This window comes from Lynx rufus, unplaced genomic scaffold (assembly GCF_022079265.1).
Source record: "Lynx rufus isolate CCGP_SWC_20201006 ecotype Redwood Valley unplaced genomic scaffold, mLynRuf1.p SCAF_16, whole genome shotgun sequence".
Lineage (NCBI taxonomy): Eukaryota > Metazoa > Chordata > Mammalia > Carnivora > Felidae > Lynx > Lynx rufus.
The window spans coordinates 8,496,429-8,511,567 of record NW_025814830.1 but is presented as its reverse complement, the minus strand read 5'-3'; the positions used below and the strand labels follow the sequence as shown (position 1 = coordinate 8,511,567).

Here is a 15,139-nt window from a genome sequence, read left to right as displayed (position 1 = left end):
CGGGGGAGGCTCAGAGAGAGGGAGACACAGAATCTGAAGCAGGCTCCAGGCTCTGAGCTGTCAACACAGAGCCGACGCGGGGCTCGAACTCACGGACCGCGAGATCGTGACCTGAGCCAAAGTCGGATGCTTCACCGACTGAGCACCCAGGCGCCCCAGCATTTTCTAATTTTTAAAAAGAAACAAAAACTTTCAGATCATGTAAAAGTTGGCAGAGAATCTAAAATATTTAAACTACAGAGTGGGAAAAGGAAGTGAAATATTGGGACCATAAACTTACCATTTCCTACCCTTGTGTAGCCTATGTTTAGAAAACTGTCATTCATAAATGTGCATCCACATACCCTAAATGAAATGCTAGCAAATCATATACCCTTGGAAGAGAACTAGATTCCTCTTTCAGAGTAGTTCGACTCAATATTTGTATATCCAATAATATGAAGTAGGATTTTGCAAAGAGGAGTAAAGGTGAAATTTGTTAATAATGAATTTGCCATGCTAAGGAAAATAATGCACATATTATTTCTCTCTAGATCATCTGGCTTTGAATAAAACAAGCTCCTTCTGGGCATTGACATTATGGCTTCTTGTGAGTTTGTAGTGGGGATTCTCTTTCTCTTCCAGACTGGAACTGGGCTCCTAGGGAATTCCTTACTCCTTTATTTCTATTTGTTGACTTTGTTCACTAAACACACTCGGAGACGTACAGACCTAATTCTCAACCATTTGGCCTCAGCCAACTTTCTGATCCTTTTCTCTAGGGGAATCCCTCAGACACTGGCTGCTTTTTGTTTGGACAATTTCCTGGGAGAAGCTATGTGTAAGATTGTCTTTTATACTCACAGGGTGGCCCGAGGGGTTTCTCTCTGCACCACCTGCCTTTTGAGTGGCTTCCAGGCTATTACTATTAGTCTTAACAATCCCAGGTGGGCAGAACTCAAACTGAGAGCTCCTAAGTTTGTTCAACCCTCCTGTTGCCTCTGTTGGATTCTTCATCTCCTGATAAATATTGTCGTGCCAGTGAAAGTGACTCACCCAGGGAATACCAGAAACATTACAAAAAGGGATTTTGGACTGTGTTCTGTCAAAGGGTCCAATTCATTCATAAGCTCACTCTGTGCATTTCTGTTTACCTTCCTTGATATTTTGTGTTTGGGACCCATGGGTTGGGCCAGTGTCTCCATAGTGCTCTTCCTGCAAAGACATAAGCAGAGAGTCCAATACCTTCACCACACCAGTCTCTCTCCCAGAGCCTCCCGAGAGACCATTGCCACTTATACTGTCCTGCTTCTAGTGAGCTTGTTTGTTTCCTTTTACTTTCTGTCCTCCATCTTATCACTCTATATGACTTGCTTTGTCAACCCAAGCCTGCAGCTGGTGAACATCGGTACATTCCTTTCTGCTTGTTTTCCAGCTTCCAGCCCCTATGTGCTCATCAGCCATGAAATTAAAGTCTTTGTCAGTTGTAAAACAAAAATCTCCAAATAGTCCGTTTACAAACAGCTACCCTTCATTCCACAATATTTTTGAATACAAAATATTCGGCAACTGTGAGTCTAACTGTGGACTCATTTAAAATATATCCTGGTTATGTTTCAATGTGAGATTTGTCTCGTGATTTAATTTTCTAAATGCATTTAGTTTCTTGTTGCATATTGCCCTCCAATGTAGCAAAATATGTTCTATTCTCTGCAGAAACTGCATAACCCAAGAAAAATGGGCTCACTTATATTGACACTTGGCTTTACCCTAATGACATGGCAGGACCTGTATAATAACCTTAATAGGAGACCCACTGGATACTCTTTGTGCCCTACCACACATGATCTGAATTCGCTTTTAAAGGCCTCATCCTTTAATATGAGTCAGCCAAAGGCCAGCAGCCATTTGAAGAAACATTCTACCTTGATAGAAAAACACAGGGATGGGGGGGTGGGGGGGAAGTAACATGGAAAAAACAAAGCATATTAAGGAAGTAGAATAAAGTCCTGCAATTTGTAAGTAATAACATTGATGAGATATGAAATTCCACTGCATGCATGAGGCAAGGATAGGATGCTATTAAAATGAATGATAGAAGACTAAAATGAGCTTTTGGGAATCAGGACCATGACAGAAGAAAGTACTCAGGCAGAGGGGTTGGAAGGTAATATGAAGCAACCTCTAGGAAATTGGAAGAAGGGGAAAGAACACTGGAAACATTAGAAAAACAGCAAAACTTTACTGGATGAATAATAGATAGCGCTTGGAGAAAGAAGTGTAAATGTGGAGAGGAGAATAACATCAAAGAAATTCTACAAGATGGTTTCTCACATCCATTAACAGACTAACGAGGCCTATTTGTTTAATGGGAAATGGATCAAAATAAGCCCATATCTAAATTTTAAAATATTGGGGAGACTAATATTCTATAGTTCCATCCATGGCATTGCAAGTGGCAAGATTTCATTCTTTTTTATGGCTGAGTAATATTCCATTGTATGTATTTCACTTATGTGGAATTTAAGAAACAAATGAATATTGGGGGGAAATAAAGAGAGGCAAAGCAAGAAACAGACTTGTAACTATAGAGAACAAATTGATGGTTTGCTTGGGGGGGGCAGTGGGCTGGGGATGGGTTAAATGGGGGATGGGTATTAAGGAGGGCACTTGTGATGAACACTGGGTATTATATATGAGTGATGAATCAATAGCTTCTACACCTCAAACTAATATTGCACTGTATGTGAACTCACTGGAATTTGAATAAAAACTTGGATGAGAAAAAAGTATTGGAGAGAAATAACAACTTCCTAAAGATTCTGGAGAGCAAACAACTGGTCATATCCAAAGGGAGGAAAGTCAAAATGGCCTCAGGTTTCTAAAGAGCAACATTGAAAACTGGGATGTGATGGAACAATGCTGTCAAACTTCTGAGATAATGATTTACAAACTCAAATTGGATACCTGTCAAACTAAATTAAAAAAATTTTTTTAACGTTTATTTATTATCGAGGGACAGAGAGAGACAGAGCATGAGCGTGGGAGGGGCAGAAAGAGGGGGAGACACAGAATCCAAAGCAGGCTCCAGGCTCTGAGCTGCCAGCACAGAACCAAATACGGGGCTCGGACTCACAAACCGCCGGACCATGGCCTGAGCTGAAGTAGGACGCTTAACCAACTGAGCCACCCAGGTGCCCCTCAAACTAAATTTTTTTAATGTTCATGTTTTAGAGAGAGAGAGCACAAGCAGGGGAAGGGCAGAGAGAGAGGGAGACAGAATTCGAACCAGGCTCCAGGCTCTGAGCTGTCAGCACAGAGCCTGACATGGGGCTGCAACCCACAAACCGAGAGATTATGATCTGGGTTGAAGTCCTACACTCAGCCGACTGAGCCACCCAAGCGCCCTGGATGCCTGTCAAACTAAACTCAGGGATGATTTAAAATAAAGGTGTTTTCAGGGGCGCCTGGGTGGCTCAGTCGGTTAAGCGGCCGACTTCGGCTCAGGTCATGATCTCACGGTCCGTGAGTTCGAGCCCCATGTCGGGCTCTGTACTGACAGCTCAGAGCCTGGTCAGATTCTGTGTCTCCCTCTCTCTCTCTGACCCTTCCCCGTTCATGCTCTGTCTCTCTCTCTCTCTCTCAAAAATAAATAAATGTTAGAATTTTTTTTAATTTCTAAAAAAAATAAAGGTATTTTCAGGAAGGCAAGGTCTCAAAATATTCTATTAATCCTTTCCCAGGAATTACTGAAGGCCAAACTCTGTAAAGAAAGTAAGTGAAAAAGGGGGCGCCTGGGTGGCTTAGTGGGTTAAGCGTCTGACCTCGGCTCAGGTCATGATCTCGCGGTGTGTGGGTTCAAGCCTCTCATAGGGCTCTGTGCTGACAGCTCAGAGCCTGGAGCCTGCTTCAGATTCTGTGTCTCCCTCTCTCTCTCTGTCCCTCCCCCACTCATGCTCTGTGTCTCTGTCTCTCAAAAAGAAACAAACATTAAACAATTAAAAAAAAGAAAAGAGGGGCGCCTGGGTGGCTCAGTCGGTTAAGCATCCGACTTCAGCTCAGGTCACAATCTCGCGGTCTGTGAGTTCGAGCCCCGCGTCGGGCTCTGGGCTGATGGCTCGGAGCCTGGAGCCTGCTTCTGATTCTGTGTCTCCCTCTCTCTCTGCCCCTCCCCAGTTCATGCTTTGTCTCTCTCTGTCCCAAAAATAAATAAAAACGTTAACAAAAAAAAATTAAAAAAAAAAAAGAAAAGAAAGTAAGGGAAAATGAAGAAAATATGGATCCCTAGAAACTGGAGCTTCAACGATATGAGATAATGAGATCTGTTCAGTGGTAGAGAAAGGAAAGCCTAGGTTGACAGCTGTATAGCCAGTCTAGAAATTACATAGTCCAGTTGGTGGCAGAGGAATGTACTAAAGAAGAAAATTAAACTGATAGAATTCCTGATGGGTTCTACTGAAAATTTGAGAATGAATAAAGAGTTTGTACACGGAGAAGCCAAGTATATTAAAACACATGAATTCTAATTTGGGGAAGTTAAGATTGGTATGAGAATACAAATTTAACATGAAACCTCACATGGCTCAGCGGTTAATAGTCGTAATGTATAAACACTGATGATTTATTTGATCAAAATAGATGTATTTCAGCTAGTGTGGAGGGTTTGTTTGCTTTTCCGTCAAATGAATCTCTAAATGATACACTGGCAAATATTATGGAAATATATTGGGTATGCCCGACTCCCAGGGGCAGTCCTGTGAGCGGGATTGGGGAGTTCCCTGTCTCCCTCTCCACTTCCAGCGGGAAGTCACTAAGGACTAACACCTTTTCATCAGATTTCCTCTGATTTACCCTGAAGTGCATGTGAGAAGGATGTGCATTGCCAAGAGATGTGGAATTAGGTTCCAGACTCCAGCTATTATCTTCCTCTATGAGAATGAGATAAAGGGGGAAAGTTGCCAACGTGTCATGCTAGTCTGAAACTTTTCAAAGTGTTCAGATTGCAACAGAACTGCTGAACAATTACAGAATAATCCATGACACAAGGGTTACCTGGAACAAGTGTCCCTGGGGCAGCTAGAGAAGTTATTCCGTTTTTTCAAGGTCACTTGTGGGGGCAAAGTCTGGCAAAAAAAAAAAAAGTGGAACAAATTCAATGGGAAACAACCCTTGATCCTGAGGAAGACTTGAACAAAGTAGATGGCAAGAGACTTGCCAAAGAAAGAGAATCATGGGGCACCTGGGTGGCTCCGTTGGTTAAATATCCGACTTCGGCTCAGGTCATTATCTCGTGGTTCATGAGTTTGAGCCCCGCATCTGTGCTGACAGCCCAGAGCCTGGAGCCTGCTTCAGATTCTGTGTCTCCCTCTCTCTCTGCCCCTCCCCTGCTCGTGTTCTGTCTCTCTCTCTCAAAAATAACTAAACATGTGAAAACAAACAAAGAAAGAGCACCATATATGAGCTTTCTGAGAAAAACTAGAGGAAGGATGATTCACATTTTGTTTATGACATTGAAGTTGAGTTCCCACAGGATGAACAACTGCAGTCTTGTGGCTGGGACACAGAGTAAGCTGATGAATTCTGCTATATAAAAACCTCAAAAAAATATATTGGGCTGGCAGAAAATCTATGTTTATACAAAAAGTGTATGAACGCGGTTCTAGCAAAATCCATTAAAGAACACTAAATGAACGTGTTGGGTCATGTTTGGATTGACCATGTTACTTTTCAAAACTGGGACATGTAGAGTATCTACTACTTAGATGCATGAGGAAAATAAGGAAAACAAAATATAGGAATCTGCATTTAAGGAGCTTACAATCTTGGGATGAGCACTAGGTGTTGTATGGAAACCAATTTGACAATAAATTATATTTAATTAAAAAAGGAGCTTACAATCTAATTGCAAGATAAGTAAAAAAACTTGTGAAAAGCTAATTAACAGTATTAGGCAGCAAAAATATTACAGCCACATGCTCTTTAAAGATTAAAGAGGGTCACAATATTCAAAGATATAATGTCAGAGAATGACCTAGATTGTAAGGAAGTCATGAAGTAGCAATGGAATAACATTAGCACTGAAATCTAAATCACAATCTTCCTGACTCACCAATCAGATGTGGACTCCAGAGTCCATTCAAAGATTAGTGTTTCCTTACCTGGTTGTAGATAATGTTGTAATTGGGGCATTCTCTGTCTCCTACTTGTGTGTTACCCATAGATACTGCATTTTTCCTCTTATCTCATGTTTGATCTGGGTTTTTTAGTTGTGTTGTTGTTACATTTTGCATTTGTTTGTTGAGGATGTGTTAAGCAATTCAGAATAAAAGAAACCAGGGGTCCTTAAAAAAAAAAAAAAAAGATTGAAGAGGGTCAGATTACCATAGGATAGGACAGTCAGGGAAGACTTTGTCCTTTAGTGGTGAGATGGGACTTTGCCTGGTCCTTGAAATGGTAGTATTTGGATAGAAGTTTATATAGAATTCCAGGTGAAGGAAACTGGGAGGGAAAAAAAAGGCGGGGGGAGGAAGGTAGTGGTAAAGAGACAGGGATGAGGATATTTTATTTGAGGAACAGTAAGCAAATTACGGTTTGATAAGGTTGGAGGGCATGTATGGTTACCAGGGGATTATTCTGTATGAATTATGTCTTTATATGTATTTAGCTCTGTTTGTTATGTAGGTTCCTCATCTATTTGTTATGTATTTAACTCTGGAGTAGAAGAATGCCCTGAAGTTGCAAGTGGGTGTCATTTGATGGACAACAGGGGAAATCTGTGCCCCTGGGATCAGGAAATATATGCTAAAGACTTTCTGAAACCCTGAAGCTCTTCCCATACATAGAGGTTTGCTTGTAAAATGGGCAATCTACTCATAATAAATGAACATAATAAAGGCCAGTTTAGGCCTGTTCTTGAGTTTGGACCTACAAAGAGAACATCTTTGTTGAACAAGGTTTATGTGTACAAATACATCTTTTGTCATATTAGAATACTGTGTAATTGGCAGAAATTCTGTTTTCTGCAAGGAAATTCATACTCATTAAATAAATGTTTAAACATTTTTTTTTAAAGAAATATACTAGGTAATATGGAGAATGGTAAAAGATGGGATCAGAAAAGGGACGGGGGCAGATCATGAAGGAGATTATAAGCTATACAGGCCATGCTTAAGAGTTTGTCATTTGGCTTTCGTTGTGTGAAAGCCTTTTTTTGAATAGGTACTTCATTCTGTTAACTGTTATACAGCTGGGCTATGGGAACTGAGTATTTTGTACTGATAACGCGATCCTGACTTCCGTCAAACTCAGCCATCTCTGATTTCCCATCCTGCGTGCCCATTTTTGTCATCCATTACCTACAATGCTTTCTGGAAGCTGATGCAAAGTTCAAATACTGGAATCTGTATTTACCCTACCAATTTAAAATATAAAGAAATTTAAGAAAATAAACACAGGCTTACAAAATCATCGAATGTACTAGAGAAAAGAGATCTAGACAGGACTTTCAGGAAGTGAAAGATGGCCAAACTGGAAATTTTATTTCTGCAGTAGATTTCTGTCACAGACAGGAGGGGGGGGATGTCATGAGGGTACCACCGGAACTGTCATGTCCAAGACCCAACACCATAGCTAAATCTGGGCATTAGAAGCCTTTGCCACTGACACCTCATCGGACTTTCAACATTTTAATAGCTAATAATTGGGGATATAACCTTCTGTAAATAAGATCATTATCTCCACAACCTTGCCTGACAGAGCAATCAGCAGGAAAATAGCATGCCTCACTTCTATCTTCCAAACATCAGCCAAGTGTTAAGAGAACTTAAATTTTATTTGGATTTAAAGAAAAATTTAAGACAATTTTTAAAACCTAGTCCACTCCCACTAACCTAGCCAAAAAGGAACTGGTGAGTGTATATTTTTTAGCATTACAGCTTCCTCAGTTCAGGAAGGCACACTGAGAACACAGTGGATTGATCCTGAGGGTCAATTTACCACATCCATCAACATAATCGAGAAAAGATTAATCTAGAAACCAAAGCATGAACATTACAAAGTCTGTTAATATAATTCACCGTATCAATTCTGAAAGTAAAAATTCAGATGTTACTCTCTCTAGAGTCTTTTTTTAAATTCCAGTATAGTTAAACGTACAACGGTATATTAGTCTCATGTGTACAATATAGTGATTCAATAAATCCATACAACTCAGTGCTCATTATGGTAAGTGTACTCTTAATCTCTCTCATTTATTTCACCCAGCCCCCCACCCCCCTCCCCTCTGGCAACCATCAGTTTGTTTTCTATAGCTGAGTCTGTTTTTTGGTTTGCTTTTTTTCTTTGTGTTGTTTCTTAAATTTCCCAGGCGAGTGAGATCATATGGTATCCGTCTTTCTCTGACTGACTTATTTCACTTGACATCCATCCATGTCATTGGAAATGGCAAGGTTCCACGGTTTTTATGGCTGAGTAATATTTCAATGTATATAGATACCACCTCTTCTTTATCCATTTATCTATCCATGGAAACTTGGGCTGCTTCTGTAATTTGGCTATTGTAAATAATTAATAAACATAGTGGTGCAAATGTCTTGTTGAAATGGTGTTTTAATATTCCTTTTTAAATGTTTATTCATTTCTGAGAGAGAGAGAGAGAGAGAGAGAGGGAGGGAGGGAGGGAGAGAAAGTGAGCAGGGGAGGCCAGGGAGTGAGGGAGACACAGAACTCAAAGCAGGCTCCAGGCTTTGCGTTGTCAGCACAGAGCCCAACGCGGGGCTCAAGCTTATGAACTGAGAGAACATGACCTGAACTGAAGTTGGACGCTTCACCGACTGAGCCACCCAGGTGCCGCAATATCTTTGGATAAATACCCAGTAGTGGAATACTGGATTGTATGACATTTCTATTTTTAATTTTTTTTTTATTTTTTTTATTTAAAAAAATTTTTTTTTCAACGTTTATTTATTTTTGGGACAGAGAGAGACAGAGCATGAACGGGGGAGGGGCAGAGAGAGAGGGAGACACAGAATCGGAAACAGGCTCCAGGCTCTGAGCCATCAGCCCAGAGCCTGACGCGGGGCTCGAACTCACGGACCGCGAGATCGTGACCTGGCTGAAGTCGGACGCTTAACCGACTGCGCCACCCAGGCGCCCCATCTATTTTTAATTTTTTGAGGAACCTCCATACTGGTTTCCACAGTGGTTGCACCAGTTTGCATTCCCACCAACATTGCACGAAAGTTCCTTTTTCTCTACATCCTCACCCGCACTTGTTTCTTGTATTTTTTATTTTAGCTATTCTGACAGGTGTGAGGTGATATCTCCTTGTGGTTTTGATTTGCATTCTCTGATGATTAGTGATGGTTAGCATCTTTTCATGTTTCTTTTGACCATCTGTATGTCTGCTTTGGAGAAATGTCTCTTCATGTCTTCTGCCCACATTTTAATTGGATTATTTGTTCTTTTGGTATTGAGTTGTATAAGTTCTTTTTTTCCTTTCACCGATTTTTAAAAATTTTTAAATTTATTTATTTAAATTCAAGTTAGTTAACATACAGTGTAGTATTTTTTAATGTTTATTTATTATTGAGAGAGAGAGAGAGAGAGCACGAACAGGGGAGGGGCAGAGAAGGGGGAGACACAGAATCCGAAGCAGGCTCCAGGCTCTGAGCTGTTAGCACAGAGCCCGACGTGGGGCTCGAACTCACAACCTGTGAGATCATGACCTGAGCCAAAGTTGGACATTAACCGACTGAGCCACCCAGGCACCCCAACATACAGTGTAGTATTGATTTCGGGAGTAGAGCCCAGTGATTCGTCACTTACATATAACACCCAGTGCTCATCCCAACAAGTATCCTCCTTAATGCCCATCACCCATTTAGCTCATCCCCCCCCCCACCTCCCCTCTAGCCACCCTGTTTGTTTTCTGTATTTAAGCATCTCATGGTTTTCCTCCATCTCTGTTTTTATCTTATTTTTCCTTCTCTTCCCCATGTTCATCTGCTGTGTTTTTTAAAATCCATGTGAGTGAAATCATATGATATTTGGCTTTCTCTAACTTATTTCGCTTAGCCTAATACCCTCCAGTTCATCCACATTGTTGCAAATGGCAAGATTTCATTCTTTTTGATCACCAAGTAGTATACCATTGTTATTGTATAATTATATTATATTTATTATATATATATAACATAGATATTATTGTATAACATGTTATTGTATAATTATATTATATATTATATAATTATATATTATATATATGTGTGTGTATATATGATATATTATAACATGTTATTGTATAATTATATATTATATAATTATATACTATATATGTGTGTGTGTGTGTGTGTATATATATATATATATGTATATACATAATTTGAGGCCTCTTATTTGGTAGGGAGGCCTACCACTCATGCATCCTGTGTTCTGACTCTTCAGAGGGCTGCCCATTTCTGTCTAGCTTCATCCACAGCACTTACAGAACCAGCATAGCTTGAATACCTGAGGGCTGCTGAGAACAACAACAAAAAAAAAAAACAGGTGGGGAACAGCTTGCTGCAGTCAGTATGCTTTGGTTTGATCAGGAGAAAGAGCATAACCTGAGGCTTCTCCCTTGGAAGGGAGGGAGAAAGGTGGAGCATGCACCCAGCTCCATGCAATCCAGAAGGCTGTCTGAGGGACAGGTATCTGTTTTACCTGACTAGGGCACAGATGGGGAGTCAGCATACTTGGGATGCCTCCTGGCCATTGAGAACAAGGGAGAGAGGAAAGCTTGTTGCTATAGAATGAGACAACTTGCAGTCCCACAAACCTATACCAGAGGTAGTAAGAGATTACATACTTCTATAAAAGAAACCGGCAAACCTGAGAAACTGTACACACAGGCCCAGAGAAGTTGCACCCCTCCTAAAAAAAGGTCTCAGAGTCTTCCAGAATCTCTTACCAGGCTTATTGGTAAGGGTCTTCTCCTAAATGAAGCCAGCCATAAAGACTGGAGAAAGTGGTTGTCTTTTGAAATGCATGGATCTTAACACAAAGTTATGATACATATAAAGAAATAAGCATGGCCTAAACACAGGAGCAAAATAACCCCCCAGAAGTTGGTCCTAAAGAAATGCAGTTATATGACTAACTTAAAAATAATTCAAAATAACCATCATAAAGATGCTTTACATGCTCAAGAAAATGAAGCATGAACAAAATAGGAACATCAACAAAGAGACAGAAATTATAAAAAAAAGAATCAAAAAGAAATTTTAGGACAAAAGAATATAATAACTGAGCTGAAAAATTTACTAGAAGGGTTCAACAGCTGACTTGATCAAGCAGAATAATCAATGAATTCAAAGATAGATCAATTAAAATTATACACTCAGAGAAATAAAAAGAAAAATGAAAAAAAAAAGTGAAGAAAGCCTAAGGACTTATGGAATGACATAAAGTGGACCAATATATGCATTATGGGAGTCCCAGAGAAGAAAGGAAAGAGAAGGGGGCAGAAAGCTTATTTAAAGAAATAATGGCTAAAAACTTCTCAAGTTGGGCAAAAGAAAAGGATATCAGAATCAAGAAGCTCTGTAGACTTCAACTAGGATGAATCCAAAGAAATCCACACTTTATAGTTGAGTCTTGAACAATGTGGGAATTGGGGGCACTGACTCCATCTTTTCAACATGGCAGTCAAAAGAAATTCCATGTATAACTTTTGACTTCCTTTAACCTTAATAGCCTACTGTTGACCAGAAGCATTACTGATAACATAAATAGTGACTAACATATATGTTGTATGTTATCTGTATTATATACTGTATTCTTACAATGAAGTAAACTAGAGAAAAGAAAATGCTATTAGGAAAATTATAAGGAAGAGAAAATACATGTACAGTACTGTACTGCATTTGTAAAAAAAAAAAAAAATCTGCGTGTAAGTTGACCTGTACAGTTCAAGCCCATGTTGTTCAAGAGTCGACTATATAATCAAATTGTCAAAAGTCAAAGACAAAGAGTATTTTGAAAACAGCAAGAGACAAGCAGCTTGTCATGTATATGGGAAACCCCATAATGCTCTCAGCAGATGCCTTGCAGGCCAGAAGGGAGTGGGATAATATATTCAACATGCTGAAAGAAAAAAAAAATGCCAACCAAGAACTTATATATCTGGCAAAACCATCCTTCACAAATGAAGGAGATGCAGAGACTTTCCCAGAAAAGCAAAAGCTGAGGGAGTTTATCACCACTAGACCTGCCTTACAAGGAATGCTAAAGAGAGTCCTTCAAGTTGAAATGAAAGGATGCTAAATAGTAACATAAAAGCATACGAGGGGTTCCTGGTTTGGCTCAGCTGGTGGAGCATGCAACTCTCGATCTCTACATCATGAGTTCAAGCCCCACGTTGGGCATAGATTACTTAAAAAAAAAAAAAAAGCATATGAGGGGTGCCTGGCTGGCTCAGTTGGAAGAACTTGCAACTCTTGATTTCAGGGTCCTGAGTTCGAGCCCCACATTGGGTGTAGAGATTGCTTAATAAATAAAACTTTAAAAAAGCATATGAAAGTATAAAGCTCACTGGTAAGTTCACAGACAAATACAGCATACTATAAAACTGTGATGGTGGTGCAGAAATCACTGTATGGTTTAGAAGTTAAAAGAAGTATAAAAAAGCTGTAACTATTAAAATATGTTAATGGATGCACGATATAAAAAGACACAATGTATGACATCAATAACAAGGTGAGGGGAGAAAGGTGAAAGTGTTGAGTATTTCTTTGCAAGTGAAATTAGGCAGTTGTTAGTTTAATACAGATAGCTATTTAAAATTTTTTTAAGTGTTTATTTATTTTGGGGAGACAGAGAGACACAGCACAAGCGGGGGAGAGGCAGAGCGAGAGGGAGACACAGAATCTGAAGCAGGCTCCAGGCTCCAAGCTGTCAGCACAGAGGCCGAAGCGGGGCTCGAACCCACGAAGTGCAGGATCTTGACCTGGGCTGAAGTCAGATACTTAACCAACTGAGCTACCCAGGCACCCCCAGATAGTTATAATTACAAGCTGTTTTATGTAAACCTCATAGTAACCACAAAGGAAATACTTATAGACTATACCCAAAAGATAATTTGAAAGGAATCAAATCATGACACTACAAAAAAATCAAGGAAGCACAAAGGAAGAGAGGAAAAGAGGGAGAAAAAAAGCCATAAAACAGGGGTGTCTAGGTGACTCAGTCAATTGGGCACCTGACTTTGGCTCAGGTCATGATCTCATGGTTGATGGGTTTGAGCCCCATGCCGGGCTCTGTGCTAACAGCTCAGAGCCTGGAGCCTGCTTGGGATTCTGTGCCTCCGTCTCTCTCTGCCCTTCCTCTGCTCGCGCTCTGTCTCTCTCTCAAAAAATAAATAAAAATGTTTTTAAAAAGCCATAAGACAGGGGCGCCTGGGTGGCGCAGTTGGTTAAGCGTCCGACTTCAGCCAGGTCACGATCTCGCGGTCTGTGAGTTGGAGGCTCACAGTTCGAGGAGTTCAGAGTTCAATGGCTCAGAGCCTGGAGCCTGTTTCCGATTCTGTGTCTCCCTCTCTCTCTGTCCCTCCCCCATTCATGCTCTGTCTCTCTCTGTCCCAAAAATGAATAAACGTTGAAAAAAAAATTTAAAAAGCCATAAGACAAACAGAAAATGACTAACAAAATGATAACAGTCTTTCTCTATCAACATGGATATACATGGATTAAATTCCCCATTCAAAAGACACAGTGTGGCTGAACGTATAAACATAATCCAACCATATGTTGTCTACAAGAGAGTAATTTTAGATTTAAGGACACACATAGGCTGAAAGTGAAGTATGGAAACAGACCTTCCATGCAAATGGTAACCAAAAGAAAGCAGGGGTGGCCATAATTGTATCAGACAAAATAGATTTTTAAAGTTTTTTTTAACTTTATTTATTCTTGAGAGAGAGAGAGAGAGAGAGAGAGAGAGAGAGACGGACTGCAAGCAGGGGAGGAACAGAGAGAGAGGGAAACACAGAATCTGAAGCAGGCTCCAGGCTCTGAGCTGTCAGCACAGAGCCCAACGTGGGGCTCGAACTCACAAACCGTGAGATCATGACCTGAGCCAAAGTCAGATGTTCAACCAACTGAGCCACCCAGGCGCCCCAGACAAAATAGATTTTAAGTCAACAAATGAAGGCCATAAAATATAAGGTGAAAAACACCTGAAAGCCTACTAGCTTGTGATAATAATTATTATTTTTTAACGATCTTTTAACACACATATGTAAATAACAGTGGTGTAGGTATGCCTTTTACACTTTTAACGGGAATTTCTTTTTACACAGGTTATCTATTAGTTTCTCCTCTGTACATACCTTCACAAGTTCCCACAGTCCCCTTGGGTAGAACATGTTAAAAATCGGGTGTACATATCCCCCTCCCAACACACACAGTTGCATTCAATTCCTATACCAAAAAAGTTTTAAGATTTCATCACGAATAAACAAATATTTATAACTAATGAGGAATACATCAAAATAACAGTTTACAATTATGTAATATAATCCAGTTTAAGAAATACAATACATAAAATAATTGTGCTTTGTTTTCTTGTAAGAACAACTCAGCAAAATAAAATTCCAGTTTATTGTTGGAAAACACTGTTTCACACACACTTCAAACAGGACAAACAATAAATAAACAGCAACTTTATAGACAAAAAAGGGGGAAAAAGAAATTCTATCTTGGCCCTTTTTCATTAAAATTTTTAAAGTTTATTTATTTTGAGAGAGAGACAGAGAGGCTGCGTGGGGGAGGGGCAGAGAGAGAGAGAGAGAGAGAGAGAGAGACTACCAAGCAGGCGCAGGGAAGCATCTCACCAACTGTAAGATCATGACCTGAACCCAAATCAAGAGCGGGAGGCTTGACCCACTGAGCCTCTCAGGCGCTGGTAAGCTTTGATTCTTTTCTCCTCCCTTGTTGCAGATTCCCACTGTGGTTCTGGGGGGCTGGCAGAGCAAGAGGTCATCTGTGGGTGGCGCTCCCCACGATGGGACTCTCCACTCAGAGATGACCCTCTTTACATTTTCAGACTGGACGTGGGGGATGAAGAGGTCCTGGTGGCATTTTTTGTCGTTGTTTATCAAGTTTGCCTTTCCCCTTTTCACTGT

General features: G+C 40.2%; 1 protein-coding gene and 1 pseudogene across 1 annotated transcript; both read left to right on the top strand.

Annotated features, from left to right (window-relative positions):
* Nucleotides 1–579: 579 nt before the first annotated feature.
* Nucleotides 580–1,488, top strand: LOC124511625 (vomeronasal type-1 receptor 4). Its single transcript, XM_047079028.1, has one exon. It carries the CDS (start codon nucleotides 580–582, stop codon nucleotides 1,486–1,488), a length of 909 nt encoding a protein of 302 aa, XP_046934984.1.
* A 3,363-nt stretch (nucleotides 1,489–4,851) lies between these two features.
* On the top strand, nucleotides 4,852–5,665 carry LOC124511725 (centrosomal protein of 19 kDa-like; annotated as a pseudogene).
* The last annotated feature ends 9,474 nt before the right edge of the window (nucleotides 5,666–15,139 follow it).